At 39.7% G+C, this 14,684-nt stretch overlaps 1 protein-coding gene across 2 annotated transcripts in view; it reads right to left on the bottom strand.

The window, feature by feature from the left end:
- DYNC1H1 (dynein cytoplasmic 1 heavy chain 1) overlaps positions 1-14,684 on the bottom strand; it is a 46,788-nt gene that overhangs the window by 18,096 nt on the left and 14,008 nt on the right. For both annotated transcript variants that reach the window (XR_008234569.1, XM_052783191.1), the window contains exons 20-46: positions 14,450-14,659; positions 13,903-14,049; positions 13,511-13,677; positions 12,607-12,780; positions 11,700-11,865; positions 11,433-11,621; positions 11,155-11,349; positions 10,172-10,454; positions 9,799-9,899; positions 8,110-8,269; positions 7,578-7,821; positions 7,200-7,383; positions 6,496-6,708; positions 6,080-6,318; positions 5,813-5,969; positions 5,188-5,415; positions 4,722-4,952; positions 4,449-4,589; positions 3,952-4,185; positions 3,165-3,371; positions 2,956-3,077; positions 2,415-2,580; positions 2,015-2,178; positions 1,610-1,739; positions 676-809; positions 298-412; positions 9-170 (exon numbers count right to left, since the gene is read on the bottom strand). Coding sequence is in view for 1 of the 2 variants with exons in the window: in XM_052783191.1 (XP_052639151.1) it covers positions 9-170; positions 298-412; positions 676-809; positions 1,610-1,739; positions 2,015-2,178; positions 2,415-2,580; positions 2,956-3,077; positions 3,165-3,371; positions 3,952-4,185; positions 4,449-4,589; positions 4,722-4,952; positions 5,188-5,415; positions 5,813-5,969; positions 6,080-6,318; positions 6,496-6,708; positions 7,200-7,383; positions 7,578-7,821; positions 8,110-8,269; positions 9,799-9,899; positions 10,172-10,454; positions 11,155-11,349; positions 11,433-11,621; positions 11,700-11,865; positions 12,607-12,780; positions 13,511-13,677; positions 13,903-14,049; positions 14,450-14,659 (4,863 nt within the window). In the remaining variant the exon portion in view is untranslated. The remainder of the gene's footprint in view (positions 1-8; positions 171-297; positions 413-675; positions 810-1,609; positions 1,740-2,014; positions 2,179-2,414; positions 2,581-2,955; positions 3,078-3,164; positions 3,372-3,951; positions 4,186-4,448; positions 4,590-4,721; positions 4,953-5,187; positions 5,416-5,812; positions 5,970-6,079; positions 6,319-6,495; positions 6,709-7,199; positions 7,384-7,577; positions 7,822-8,109; positions 8,270-9,798; positions 9,900-10,171; positions 10,455-11,154; positions 11,350-11,432; positions 11,622-11,699; positions 11,866-12,606; positions 12,781-13,510; positions 13,678-13,902; positions 14,050-14,449; positions 14,660-14,684) is intronic.

Below are 14,684 nucleotides of genomic sequence, written 5' to 3'. Positions count from 1 at the left end.
CTTCTTACCTCTCCATTGGCTAGGAGAGTGTTCATTCTCTCCAGGAATCCAGAATCCAACACATTTGACTCATCCATTATAAAAGCTATTTTTTCATTTTTACAGCCAGAACGTCTCAATACTGTCCTAAGGTCTTCATCAAAATCTTCACCTGTATATTTTCTGTGAACCTAGTAAGATTTAACATTGGTTATTAACATTTCGGTTTAGCTTTTAATGGCATATTTTAGCAGTCAATATTTAAGAAATTAAGAGTTTTGACTAACAGGTTTTTTTAAGTTAAACTAGCATACCAACCTTAATTTGGTAGACACTCAAACCGTTCATCCAGGCAACAAATCTTGAGAGGGTTGTTTTCCCTGCTCCACTGACTCCAATAAGCAGCAAGTGACCCTGTGGCTGACGGAAGATTCTGAAAAAGAACATAACCAAGTATGTTTGGTAAGTGTTATCAACTTACTAAAGCTTTTCCTTGAACACCTAAACTTCAAGTTAGTACCAAAACTGACACACCTTTCCAGATAGGATCCTGCTATCTGGAGGCCAGCAGTATATCATCTATGGACAAAAATGGGATCATGCTCCATTCTTATTTACTCCGTACTCAGGCTACTCCGTTTTAGAAAAAGTCTCTAAATACTATTTATACAAGCAGCAACTGAAGTCTCAACTTACCGGTCAATTCTTAACACATGATCCAAGACTTCATTGAACAAAACAAGTGGTACATCAAGTTCTTCTTCATAAAAGACTTTAAGCCTAGCTTTCACATAGTCTCTTAATTCTTCTTGATCCACTGGAATATAATCCTAAAAGAACCAGTCAATACAGTATGGAATTAAAGATTAAGGGAATTTTGCTTAGGGATCAACTTATGAGTAGATGAAAGCAGAACTATTAGAATACTTAAAGTAGCAATCCTCTACAAAAGCTTAAGAATGCTGTACTCATTTAACTTGCACAGGAACACGTCCACAGCCTAGAGTGCCACAGACGGCGGCATGGGGTTTAAACACTGTACCTACCAAACCTACCATAGGTTGAGTCTGTGCTGCCAGTCACCAAAAAGACTGGGAAGTAGCATGACAGACTGACTCCCCTCCCTCACTCCCCCAATTTATTTGAAACAGCCTTTCCTAGCCACTTGCTATTGGTCACAGAGACGGGTAGCAGGCTAGATGGACTTTTGCCTTGGCCCAGCAGGATTTCTACAGATTGCCCAGCTGGATCACTCCAGATTGCAAGAAACCGTCCACCATAAAATTTATAATATCAGTATTGTTCAAGGGTCACTACCTTATCCAAGAGATTCCATAAGCAATAACTGTCAGCAACTTTCTGGGAGTGTTATACTGTTCTTGAGAAATACTACTTAATGCTGCCTTTAAGTACTGCGGTAGATCTTACAATAGGATCCTTGGCATAACAGCTGTTAACTTTGTGGTAGAGTTCATTTCAGATAATCATGGTAAGAACTTCTTGGAGATCAGTTTAACAAAATGATGGGCACCAATTATCATGTTAACATAGTCATAAGAGCTGCATCACTCAGTTGCTCCCAAACTATTTCCCCGCCCCCCCCCCCCCCCCCCCCCAAATTTTTACTTGCCTTTGACAGCCAGTTGCTGTATAAGATAGGTCTGCTCATGGCTTTTTCTTTGTCAATATTGGGGAAGTGTTTCAGAGCAACCATATCAATGTTCTCATCAGTCCAGCGTCTCTCCTCATCTTCTACAAGTCTGGATAAAGAAACAAGTCAGTGACCACAAATCCTCTGTAATGGGAGGATATAATCACAGCACATAGCAGTGCTACAACTAAAGTATGTTTCTGCTTTGCACAGATACTACTCCCAAGAGCATCAAGTTAGAGTGTAGAGAAATATTACCATTTGTATTCCAGCTATTTAACATGAAGCACACTTCAGTTTGGTCTTCTAATGAAAATTGACAAGGAGTGGGGAAAATTAATTTTGAAACTTCTTTTTTTCCTCCCCACCTCATGTTGATTTTACCTGTCTTGGAAGAGACGTAAAGCTTCATGGGCCCAAATCCTGATAAGGCCTTCAACTGGTAAGGTTTCTAGTGGTCTTAATGCTTCGAATATACCTCTCACCCATCGAGTCATTTCACGTGGTGAATAGATGTAGTGTGGCTGTGTATCCTGAGTGAATCTCTCCTAAAAATTTAAACTTAATTAGTTACTTCATCCCAAAGTTGCACCATATTTTTTACAGGCCTTGGCATTGCAAGATATCACTTTGCTAGCATCATTCAGTGGCTTTTACCAGAACTCAAGTAATTAGTTGAGTTGTACACGTATTATCTATATGAAAGGCAAACAATGCATGTTAAATGATTCAGCATAAAAGGAAAACTTCTGATTAGAGCTTGGGGTTGTATTTAACAAGTTACCTGAGACATTGTGTAGAATTCTACCATAGCAGCAGTGAGAGGTTCTGCATATGTGCGAAGTGATGGGATCAACCTTAGCATTGCACGATTGAATGTTCCATATATCTGAGTAAGTGAAGCTGGTCCAGGATAGTCCACATAAACCACAGGAACATGTCGTAAAAATCTGAAAGATTAGCATATTACACAGTTCAGAGAGTAAAATTACAGCCTGTACTATTTCCATTATCTTTTGTCAAAATTAAATAACTGCTTGTTTCAAAATTATCAGCAATAACTGCAGTTGGTTTGATTGCTCCTTAGTGACTTGGACCAAAAAGCATTCTGAAGTATCCACAGCATTTCAGACAGGTTATTCAAGAAGTGTAACAGTGAGTCCACTGGTTGGCTGTCAGGTTAAGAACCAACTAGGAGTTAGTTTAAAAGCAAGGCACACGATTTCAGCAGAGCTGGTGTTAAAGTGTATTAAGAACAGATCACATAGCCAATGCTTCAATTTTGACCCCTATTCTGTTGCTATACAGTTTACTAGATAAATTACCTATGTGACAGAGGTTTTCTTCCAGGATCAGTAGGTGGATTACATGCACCAACAAACTGAATTCTCTCCAGTTTCACCCATGTCTGGTCTGATGTACGATAGAATCCTCCATGTTCCACCATCTGGAAATAAAAGCAAAATAAAATCAGTGGAACACTGTATTTCCCTGAAAATAACTACGGTATAGTTGGTTACAAAGGAAAACAAACCTGTCTAATGAAGGATATGACTCTCTGTGTGCCATACTTATCCATATCTGGCAAGTTGATTTCATCACAGAACAGCACCAGCCACTTTCCTAACTGAACAGGAGCCAGCACCACTCCATTAGGTGTACGTCTGTACTCACAGTAGTGATCAAAAGTTTTCAAGAGCAGTTCTGGAGTAGTAGCACTAGAAAAGTTGAGTCCAACCACCTTAAGAAAACAGTGAAAAGAAATAGTTAACATACACTAAGGTTTGAAAAAGGGTTTATCAAGAGTCCTGAAAACAGGTGTTGGCTTTCTACAGTGGAAGTACATATACCATCTATATTTCAGGTTACTGCCTGTATACTGTTTGCTTCCCACTGCAGGTTCTCCATTTACCACACAGCAGTGCCTCCTGCCCAACCTTGTCCTTAGAACATCACAGCTTCATGTAACTGTTACTCCACCTAAATACACTGAAGGACAAGAGCTATTCCTAAACATTACCACAGGTTTTGAAATACTAAATGGAGGAATGCTCCTGTATTATTGAAGCGGCAAAGGAAGGAAGTAGCTTTTACGTTAAGGATCTTGAGACATAAATTTAGATTCTGCTCAACATAAATTTTTTTTTTTTTGCTATGTATACACATGACTGACTGAGGTGGAGGTATCACCGAATTCTGGCTAGCAAATCATTTCCATGCTAAATCAAGACTCCTTTAACCTTTAAGAAGACTAAAGACTTGTTACTACTCTAATTCACACATACGTGCATGCATGCATACACACACACTCTCTTGTGTACCTCCATATCAGGCAGAGCTCTGAGAGCACTGAAGAGGGTCATGGTCTTTCCAGAACCTGGTGGACCACACAGTACTAGAGGTTTGTGTTCTGCCAGCCAAGTATACAGCAATGCTTCATGGCGAACTGTATCTAGGGTTGGTACTACAACATCAGGAGCTGCAACTTTGTGTGTTTCAACTTCAATTTGAGGAACCTTGGATTGCCATGGCACCCATTCACCTGTAATGGACACCTAGGGGCACAAAAACATGATCAGACAATTTAGAAGAGGAATATAGCTCAACCTTCGTTAAAGTATTTTTTTTTAAACCATACAATAGTTTGTAGCATCAAATGTGATGTGTTTATTTAAAGAGGCAGCTTGTTCATCACTGAACTGCAAAACTGTAAAATTTAAAATAGTCTAGTGTTTTATGTTCCAGTTTCATCTCCAAAGTCTAAAGCAAGCTTCTAAGAACACAAAAGAGCAATACTTCTAGCATAAGAAAGGCTTACCTCATAGTCAATTATAGGTATGTTGGGTGCAGTTGGCAGTGGCACAGTGGTGATTCTCCTGATGTATTCTCCCAGCTCTGCTCTCATTTTCAAACGACTGTCTCCAGAAAGAGACCAGAGTATTGCATAGACCAGGTACCTCTGTAAGAAGCAGCAAAAGCAGCTATTGGTTTTAGAGTAATGGAACAAAACTTAATAAACAGTAAATCAAATCTAGCTGCTATATTGACATGTCAAACACAGCAGCCACTTATAGCAGCATATTGTATTTACCTGGATGTAACGCTCTAGTTGATCTATCTGCATTGGAAAGTCTGGATGATTGGCATTGTACTGGGCTACATTACGGCAAGCTTGATGCAACATGGAGAACAGAGAACCAAGACAGCGCAAGCGGGTGAGATCCATAATATGCTCCAACTTGAAAGCATGTTCAAGTGCTTTAGTTACCAGGCCATTAGATGTGAAATATGGCTGCATTATTGTTGCAGCATCTCTCTGAATCTGTTGGGGGAGACAAACACTGCTGAAAGCACTTGCTTCTCATTTGATTACCAGGCAGCAGGAAATAATTTTGTTTTAAATGCTTCAGAGTTCAATATTCTTTAAAATAAAGAAAAAATATGTAAAGAGGAAGCCAGCTTTTCTGTCATAGGCTGTCATAAATTCTAAGCACACGATGCTACTTGTGACACAAGCATTCTTACTACATTATCCCATAATGTAATCTAAGTTATACCTGCAACATTGGGGATGCTGCTTCTTCTCCTTCATCTTCTTTGCCCTTTCGCCTTCGCTGAGCTTCCTCCTCACCTTCATCCAAAGGAATGCTTCTCAGTCTGGCCAGGAAATTATTGAATATCATGTCTGTACTGAGAACATCTTCACTGAACCAGACCATGCCACACCTTGACACAGTAGCCAAGGTGGCATATTTCAGATCCTGTACCTCAAACATGATACGCACCTAAAGAGCAGAAATTTAAAACAAGAGTTTGAAGTAAAAACAAATGAACGCAAAACAAAACAAAAAAACTCCCTCCAAAACCCAGACCTTTTAAAATAATTTGTATTTAGCCTTTGAATAATCAACAGCAGTATTAAACTATCCTAAGATAAGTTCATTGTTATTGATTTTTACCCTAGACTTTTATATAATCCACAAAGTTTGTCTTACAGGGTCAGAGTAAGTGTAACGTGAAATGTTTTTTTCCACAAAAGCTCCTAACTCTAGCAAGCCACTACGTGAGATCAGTATTACTCTGCTTGTGATGAGAAAGCAGGACAGCACTAGCATGGATTAAGATAAAAGCAACAAGTTTACAGGACAGCACATATGCATCATGTAAAAAATGTAGCATTACATTTGGCGGAAGGCTGAGACGTTCTCCATTTGGCAGAGTCAGCAGTTTGTTGTCATCCAAAACAGAGTTCAAGTTCTCAACCCATTCAGGGTCTACATCACCATCAAAGATAATCCACTGGCGTTTTTGTAGTTCACCTCTCACATTGTCTATGATTCTACATTAAAGGAAATATTTATTGCAGTAGAGAACAAAGACTCAGTAAGGCCAGATTATTCATGGCACAAATGTACTGGCCATTTTTAATTTGTGCTATCAAAAACTCACTTTCTTAGGACATGTGTAAACAAGCCATCTGTCCATTCTCTGGTGTTTGGATCTAAAGTACCATAGAGGTGATCTTTACTGATTGCTTTTGGATCTATAATATGAGCAACACCTTCCACACCCTCCAGCCGTTCGAGGGCTTTCAGAAGTACTCTCCAAGCCATGCTCTTTCCACTTCCAGAGGGACCGACCATCATCAATCCATGATTTATCTGTGTAATCTGATACAGCTGAAGAACCTGTGACAGAAGAAATGATGTACCAACTAAGTCTTAACATCAGTAGTCAATCTAAGCTTCTATGTATTGCTTGCTTAAGACAAGAAAAAGGAAAGCGCTTTCCACCTTTCATAATAAAAAATGAAGTTTAGTCTCATACATAAACTTCAATTCCACATTTTCAGTTTTATATTTTACCTTTTCAACCCACATGCCACCAACTTCTTCTCCATCACCATAGGTAAGGTACATTTCCTGACACACTTTCTTAAGCTCCTCTCGCAAGGCTGTCATCTCCCCACGATGATACTGTACTCCAGGGAATACATCAGAAAGGAGACTGAACAGCAAAGGAATGTCTTCTGCAACCAGTTTTGGTACCATAGTTTCACATACACTTTGGATCAGGATCTGCAGAGACAGTCACATTTTGGTTAAGATTTTTTGTTAAGTTTGCTTTACCAAATGTGCTTGACAAGGAATGCTTTGCTAAATACTTTATTGATGAAGCACCAGACCACGGTGGTCTTGGTAAAAACAACCACTGATGGGGTTTCAACTTTGAAACTACACAATGAATTCCTATTTATTTTCAGTTTATACAGCTGTAGTTTTTTATGCCTCTTCACTATGCTTTTGGTATTAACTGCTGAGGAACTGAGCAGCAATAAGCGTTATGAATGCACCACCTCGTAAGAACAAGTCTTTCACTGTGATTCAGGGACTCCTAAGACATGTTTAACTTTGTGTTTCTAAGCTATCAAATTACTACCTTTTGTAACTAACATTACTTTGCTTGCAAGGCTTAACCCTAAATGTTAAACACTGCAGGGTTATTTGCTTTGTTCAGTGTGCATCCTGTACTTTATCACAGAAGTGAAGAGTTCACACACACACATTACCTCTTGTTCTGGTAAGTTCTCAGCGATTTCTCCCTCATCAACAACTTCACCACGCTCTTCTTTCTCCCGCTTTATCTTCTGAATCCTCTCCCTCTTCACATTACCTGCACTAACCAGCACACTCTTCAGTGCTCTCAAGCCAAAATCATAGTGACTTTGAGAGGACAGCTGTTCATCACAAAGCCTAAGAAGCAAACCAGACAAAATACAATTTGATTCTCAACAGGGACCAACATAACACTCGGTAAATGTCACTGTTTACTTGAAATGATTGCTTGAAACAACTGCTGCACAACATGCTTACTGAGTTGCAAAGAAAATTACAGCTTTGAAAAACAAGCTCTATCTTTACTGATTGGAGCCAAACTTGCTACTCACTTGAAGAATGGTACTATCTTATTGGCAAGCACTTCAGCTGTACGGAAGCCTTGGGAGTACAACATGACCTGGGCAATCAACTGACGGTCTGGTTTTGTCATTGCCAAGCTACGGAACAACTTCTTCAAATTGTCAGGCAGATTTGATCTGCCTGCATAGCCAGGATTCATGGTGATGAAGATAGCCATGTCAGGGCTCACTTTGACTTGTTTGTTCAGCAGCTCACAAGTAATTGGTGTTGCAGCTGAAAGGAGAGTGCATTTAGTTACACCTGAGTCAGTGATCAATCACCCCGATAACAGAAGTCATACTTTATTCTATTTTAGTTTCCTACAGTAATGGACAGTGGGTCCTCTAGTACTGCAAATCAAATACTCAAATGCAAATTTCTACCAGCTGAAAGTTACTTCAAGTTTTTGATAGAAAGTGGCTTCATCCTTGGATTGTTTGGGAGAAATGTAACTGAGCAACAAAACAGCAAAAAGGCACTACAGATGCTGTACAGCGCTATTAGGAATGAACGATTACATACTCTTGTCATAGTTGGGGTTGGAATGCTCTCGCAAAGCTTCCTGGATGCACTGAACTTGCTGAGAAACGGCTGACAGCATACGCTCCTCCAGTCTGTTGAACTCATCAAAGCAGCCCCACGCACCCACTTGGCAAAGTCCCACAAAGATGCGTCCCATTGCCTGCACGTAGAGGGGAAAAGTCACTGAAGTTGCATGATCATTCTTGCCTATGTGTAGGCAAACGGAGCAGAGAAGAGCACTTTATACAATGCATCCAAGACAGGAAGGGGCTGCATTTATATGTAGGTTACCACCTTTGTAGTACTTTCTAGTTATAGAACTTTGTAGTTATAAAAGGGTTCTAACTGACTTTCAGATGTTCACTGCTTCATAGAATCATAGAAGATGACCATAGCTTCCTATTACTACATACTGTACTCCAGCGTATTCACAAAACAGTCAAGTCCACTGCATGTTTTGTTTGCTGATACCATTAATGCCAGGTGCAGTTCTAGTTCTTTATCACAAGGAGGATACTAGAATTACAAAACATTTCAGAAGAGCAAATTGGATTGCCAGAGTATGATAAGGCTTCCATCTAAAGAACAACCTTTAGGGTAGGATTCTGCAAAAGGCAGCACGAGGGAACATGATAGAGGTCTAAAAGCCACTGGTTTAGGATGAATAGGAATCAACTGTTCACTGCCTTTTCCACTACAAGAACTAAGAAATCATTAGAAAAAGACAAAAGAAGGTACTCCTTCATAAAGTGCATAGTTATGCAGTAGAGAATGCTGTAGAAGCAAGTGTGCATGTGGATTTAAGACAAGAAATAGGTATCCAGAGAAAGGTTCACTGGAGCATGAATAAAGTAACCCATTTCAGCTCAGGACCTCCTGATCCTCACAACTGTCAGAGGTATGAAGGGGACTGGGGGCAAGGAAAGAGTATCATGCACTATCTGTGATCTTACTACTCCCTAGGTATTTTCTTACACTCACCACTACAGGCCAAATGCTCACTATATGGACCCCTGGTCTGATCAAAATATAGCTGTACAGAAAAAAAACCAAAACAAATGGGCAACCTGGCAGAGTCAATGAAGTATCATGATTCCTTGTCCATGTTTTATATTGTTTTTTATATATATACCTGACTGAGGTTTTTGTTTTGAGACATTTGCTGTGTTACAGTTTAGAGAGGCATTTCATCTGGTCCTCAGTTTGAAGATATCATTGATTTTGAAATATTTAGGTAAATTTTCTTAGTTTTGAAGAACCTTTCACATGCTGAGGCAAACTTCACAGTTATGTCGCAAAGGATATTTTGGTAACAGTACAGCTACTTCGGCAGTCTCACGCTCTCATCTGTGCTCCATTAAACCAGTACTACCAATGCAAACTAAACAGTTCAAGTTACTTTCCTAAAGCCAGTCTTAAGCCCCCACCCCGTACTTTCTCTTCCTTTCCCTCCATTTGCTGCTATAGAACTACCCGGTCTGAAAAAAAACAAAACTCGCCCAGCAATGTTCTGCCCCACTTTTGCTTTAGGCATTTTTTGTTACAGAACATCTATATGATATGCAGATATTGGCTCAGTTAAGACTTATAATCATCTTGAAAATAAACACTGCTGGCTGTTTCAGAGTTCTGAAGAGATTCCTACTGCTTGTTAGCAAAGACTGCATTTTTTTAAATCAAACAGCTTACCTGGAAGTCAAATGTTTCATCACAGTTGAAAACCAACACAAAGCGGCCAAGCTGATGTCCAAGAGCCTTAACAGATTCTGTTTTACCAGTACCAGCAGGACCTATTTTTGAAGTGGGACAGACGTATTTTAGTGTTTATCATCTGAGGTACCACTGTCTACCCATGTAATCTGCCAGCATGTTGATTCTGATGGTCCCCAACAAGAAGGTTCAGCGAAACCTAAAACTGTTACAGCTTCCCCCAAAAGACTGTTTTGTTCTTCAATATCTTAGTTAAAACTGTTCTGCATGTTTATGTTAAAGCTATATATTAGAGAGGATAAGAGTTTATATACATGTTTCAAGTTTTTATTGTACTTCAGTACAAACTTACCAAATGGTGATCCTCCAAGTCTTGCCTCGAGGGCTTGTGTCATTGTCAGGTAGCAGCGGTCAGTAAGAGGAGTCTGTACTAGCTTATCCTGAACACCAAGGTACTCAAAACCATAGTTGAATTTGGCATTTGCCATCTGAATGGAGAGCTGTTGCAACACATCTGTCTGTTTTGGGTCAAAGTAGAACCGCATTTGGCTGAGCCACTCAAAGGACTTGGAGTTGTCGATCTTACTTTTGATCAGTGATCTTGTAACATCTCGCTGGTGCACCAACTCAGTGATCTGGAGAATGAAGTAACTCCTTAGACTACAGCAATACAAGCCTCTGCTAATAATGCCAGGAAACCTACAGCTTCTCAGATTAGCATAGTAAATTGCCATCACTTAGAAATCACAATCTACCAACAGTCCCTGCCTTAACATCTGTTGTTACAAAGACAAAACTAACAACGTTGACTGCTCTTGTTAAGGACTTCGCTAGCTTTCAGCAAAGCACTCCGGTCCGGTTAGTCTTTTAATCCATTACACTACTGAACTAGGTATTTTACTTGCTAGAAACTACACAGACAGACAAGCACTCCGAAAACAGAGCAGATATTTTCCTCTCAAAGTCTACAGAAATAACCCAGGTCAATTTTAACTCCCCCCCCCCCATCCTTATCTACAAACAAAAGCATATACTAATTACAATAATAAGCAGCTTAATGAGATATTTTATGTTTGAAAGAAGAAATCAGTAACTTCCATATTTGGAAGAGCTAGTTTGAAGGGCAATTCAGTGACCTGGTCTATAATATACTATCACACATTAAGCTGATCAGAGTGAAAAACTACCAGCACCTACAGGATCTTGATGTAGTTGCTTAAATTGCATGAAACTTTTTCCTAGAGGAAAAATAAGTCTTAGATTAATCAGTCTTTTCATTAAACTTTAAAAATCCTTACCTGCAAACCCAGAAGAGGAAAGGAGGTTTTTACTCACCAAGTGCTCCAGTTTCCTTCTGCGAAGAGGTGGCTGCTCCATCAGCACAGAGTCTGCCAGGACATTGAGTGTGACCTCAACATTAGCTAGCACAGAGTGGAGAGGACTGTTGTCTCCAACTCCACCCATACCGTTGAGGGCTGACTCTACGTTCTCAGACCACGCAATCTGGGCTGACAGGACAACAAGCTGAGCCTGTGTAACAAAAATCCTCATCAGATAGTTTTCCTCACCGAAGTGACCGAGCTGCAGTATGCTTAGGTGTTCCATATTGATACCTGGTATTTGTCAATCCAAGAGATGTAGACTGCTGGATCAATTGAAGTTGCTTTTCCAAAGATTTCTACTTCAGTAACAGATTCTGCAAGCAATTTAGCAAGGGTCACTCTCATTTCTTTTTCAACAAGAGTGAGCCACTCATTGATCTTGGGATGTTCTGTGATGGAGACAGGTGTTTTGAACAGCACCTGCAAGAATTAGGTTTAAGTCAGCCCGCATTCCCTTACTTTCAGAATTTTATTTAAAAAGAAACACTGCAGCTGTACCTCCTCTCCTTCACGTGAGGATATCCCAAGAACCACAGAATTATCTTCACTGAGAATAATGCTAGAAACGCCAGCAAACATCTTCTTGAAGTGTTTCTGCAGCTTAGCAACATTTTTGCTGTTTCCAATGATTTCAAGCAAGTCTTCATCACCAACAAAATAAAACCTAGTAATTACATAAAATTAGATCTATATCAGAACTCCTACTATCACTTCTAATTTATTTATGCTTCATAGATGGCCACTATACAGGAGTAATTGACACTCATTTCCCCAACATTGCAAGAGTGCACAAACCATAAATTTGCTAGAAGTTATACTTCAGTTTTAAGATTAAGTCTCAGTTCATGTGGTCTGTACCATACAAAAGTGTATACATGCTCCATACTGTGGATAGTTTTCTTTACCTACTCATCCCTGAAATATCCACAGCAGAGCTTGGGACTGAATTAAGTCTATTAGGCAGGGAGAAGTCCCACTCAGTACCTGCCTCACCCTTACTCTCTCATGCTAAGTGACAAACTAGTTGAGGACTACAGGTAAGTCAGAACCAATGACTTAAATATTGGATTCTGACAATTTAGAAACCTTCCTTCAATCAAATACCAGAATTAAGCAGTTCTAAATAGAAACTGTAGGTTTACAGAAACCAGCTGCAACGGTTCTTTAAGCAATATCTGAATCCTACAACCAGCCACAGATGAGCAAGTAAGGGAAGTTTTAGTCCCACTTCCTGAGAAGCAGCTATAACCGCATTCTGTATTTAGACAACAAATATTTATGTTATAACATCTTATATATATGCAATACATGAAAATTGGCAGAGGCTTTACAGAACAGTGCATCAATTCTTGCACAGAAATATCAAATTACTTACTTCAAGAATCAACTAAAATCAACTTCTTACCGAGGGAAAGAGGACCTCTCCCTTTCCAAGTATTCTCCCAGTGCCTTCTGTATCTTCCCAAGCAAGTCTGCCAGTCTCTCTAATGACCTCTGCACACCTTGAATGTTGAGAACATCCATCACAAGTGGAGATTTGGATACCTTTTTCATGAGTGCCAAAAATTCAGTACTGATGCTGCAAGTAAAATAACACAGTACATTAGTGCAAATTCAGTAACCACGGGCCTGCAGAACATGAAAGTTATTTGTCTCTAAATGACCACTGACTCTCCATTTGTTGCAGCTGCCCTAGGGAACACAAGGCTAAATTCCCAAAATAGCTCTTCATCTACCTCAAGTCCACAACAACAAAATCTAACTTCTTTCCAATGTTCAATCCATTAATTCCACTGCTGAAGGTCTAGTTTTCTTCATTTCCTGAACAGATGCATAAATCTGATTCTTCGATCTGACTGGAAGCGTGTGGAATGAATAAGGATGACCAGAGCAACTTAAAGCAGAGGAAGAAAATGACATTTGAAGGATGAGACTAAAGGCTGCAGCAACTGAAATCAGCCTGCTTATTGCAGCCACAACAATGCCAGAAAAATGCCAGAAAAATCCTTGAGGTAGCTGACTGGAACTAGCAAGAAAAACCACCCAGACCCCAATCACCTTCTAAAAATTGTACATCAGCCTGTTTATTATAAACCTTTTCCTGTCATAGTTGTCTACATGCACCTCGTGCTGTATTTGTTTGCTTGATGAACTTAGGTCTACAGCAGGGCTGTAATCCAGCTGGACCAGGTAAGAATACAGTTAGTATTTCAACTTGGAGAGTGCTAAACTGAAGTCATGGAGTTGCAGGCCTGTCCACATGGTGCCCCAAGGGAGGCAAGAAAAGAACAAAGCAATTAAAAAGTTACCTCTGGAACCGCTGGGTCTCCACAGGCAGCAAGTGCTTGATGTCTGCGCTACCGGTAAAGATACCCTCTAGGTAGACCCATCGCCTTTGGACATCTATCCAGACATCAAAGAGTGCCATGATACGGTTCAGCTTATCTTCCCAGCTAAGGGCATCTTCCTCAAACACCTGAAGTTTAAACACTGCATTAATATTCATTTTAATAGTATCAGGAGTTTGACTGCTAATATTTACTAGTGGAAACAGTTGTTTGAGAGTTACAAAACATGCATATGCAATTAATTGTCTGTCAACTTAAATAGTGACTATAGTCCCCGCTGACAAATATATAAACTAAAGAAGAGCAGAAGGCAGAATTAAATGAAGATTCTTTAGCTTTGTTCTCCATTTTACCTTGTAGTATGGCGATAGCTTCATAGCAGATACACTGTTGATGTGCTCTTTTACTTTGTTGAAAAGGTCATCCCATCCACGAATCAAACGACATTTATTCTGGTAATTGACCAAGTCCAGTTCATAAGTGTTCCACACTTCTCTTATCTGAAGAAAAGAATGTTTAAGATCATCAATCATTTCTGCTCCAACATAGTTACAAAGTAGAAATGTATTATAGTAATCAGATTTTACTTTTTTTACCCAAGGATTCTGGGTTTACGCTCAAGCTTTTGTTAAAAATATTGAGAATATGATGCAGCTAGGTAAAACTTAAAGAAGATGGGGTCTTTGCAGTCATTACAAAGGACTGCTTTTCCCAAATAATGCAAGTTTCATCAGAGGAAGCTTACATAGCTTTAAGCTGTTCCCCAAAACAGAGTGCTCCATGAGTCTCAGCACTTGCATCAACAGCTTAGACTGACAAGTTTACTACACAAGTGTCAGCCACCCAACAGCAAGCCTTTGATTTGCTATTAAGTGCATACATACAAGAGCTGATACTAGCCTGTTTCAAGAACTCTTCCAAAGCCATCTCTCCCTGAGCCACGAGCAGTACATCTTTGACAATTGCTTCATTCCTCTGTAAATCGACATCCCAGATCTGACCCAGGGTCAACTCTGAGACAACCCAGTTAACGTGAAGCCTTTTCATCAGCTGTTTCCAGTGACGATCTTTAAGCGCCTCGGATTTCAGTTCAATAACTAGCATGTTTATCTACAGAAGACAAGAAAGCAAGTTA

This window comes from Harpia harpyja, chromosome 3 (genome assembly GCF_026419915.1).
Source record: "Harpia harpyja isolate bHarHar1 chromosome 3, bHarHar1 primary haplotype, whole genome shotgun sequence".
In the NCBI taxonomy this organism is placed as follows: domain Eukaryota; kingdom Metazoa; phylum Chordata; class Aves; order Accipitriformes; family Accipitridae; genus Harpia; species Harpia harpyja.
The sequence above is the reverse complement of the archived record's forward strand: the minus strand, read 5'-3'. Positions and strand labels throughout refer to the sequence as shown.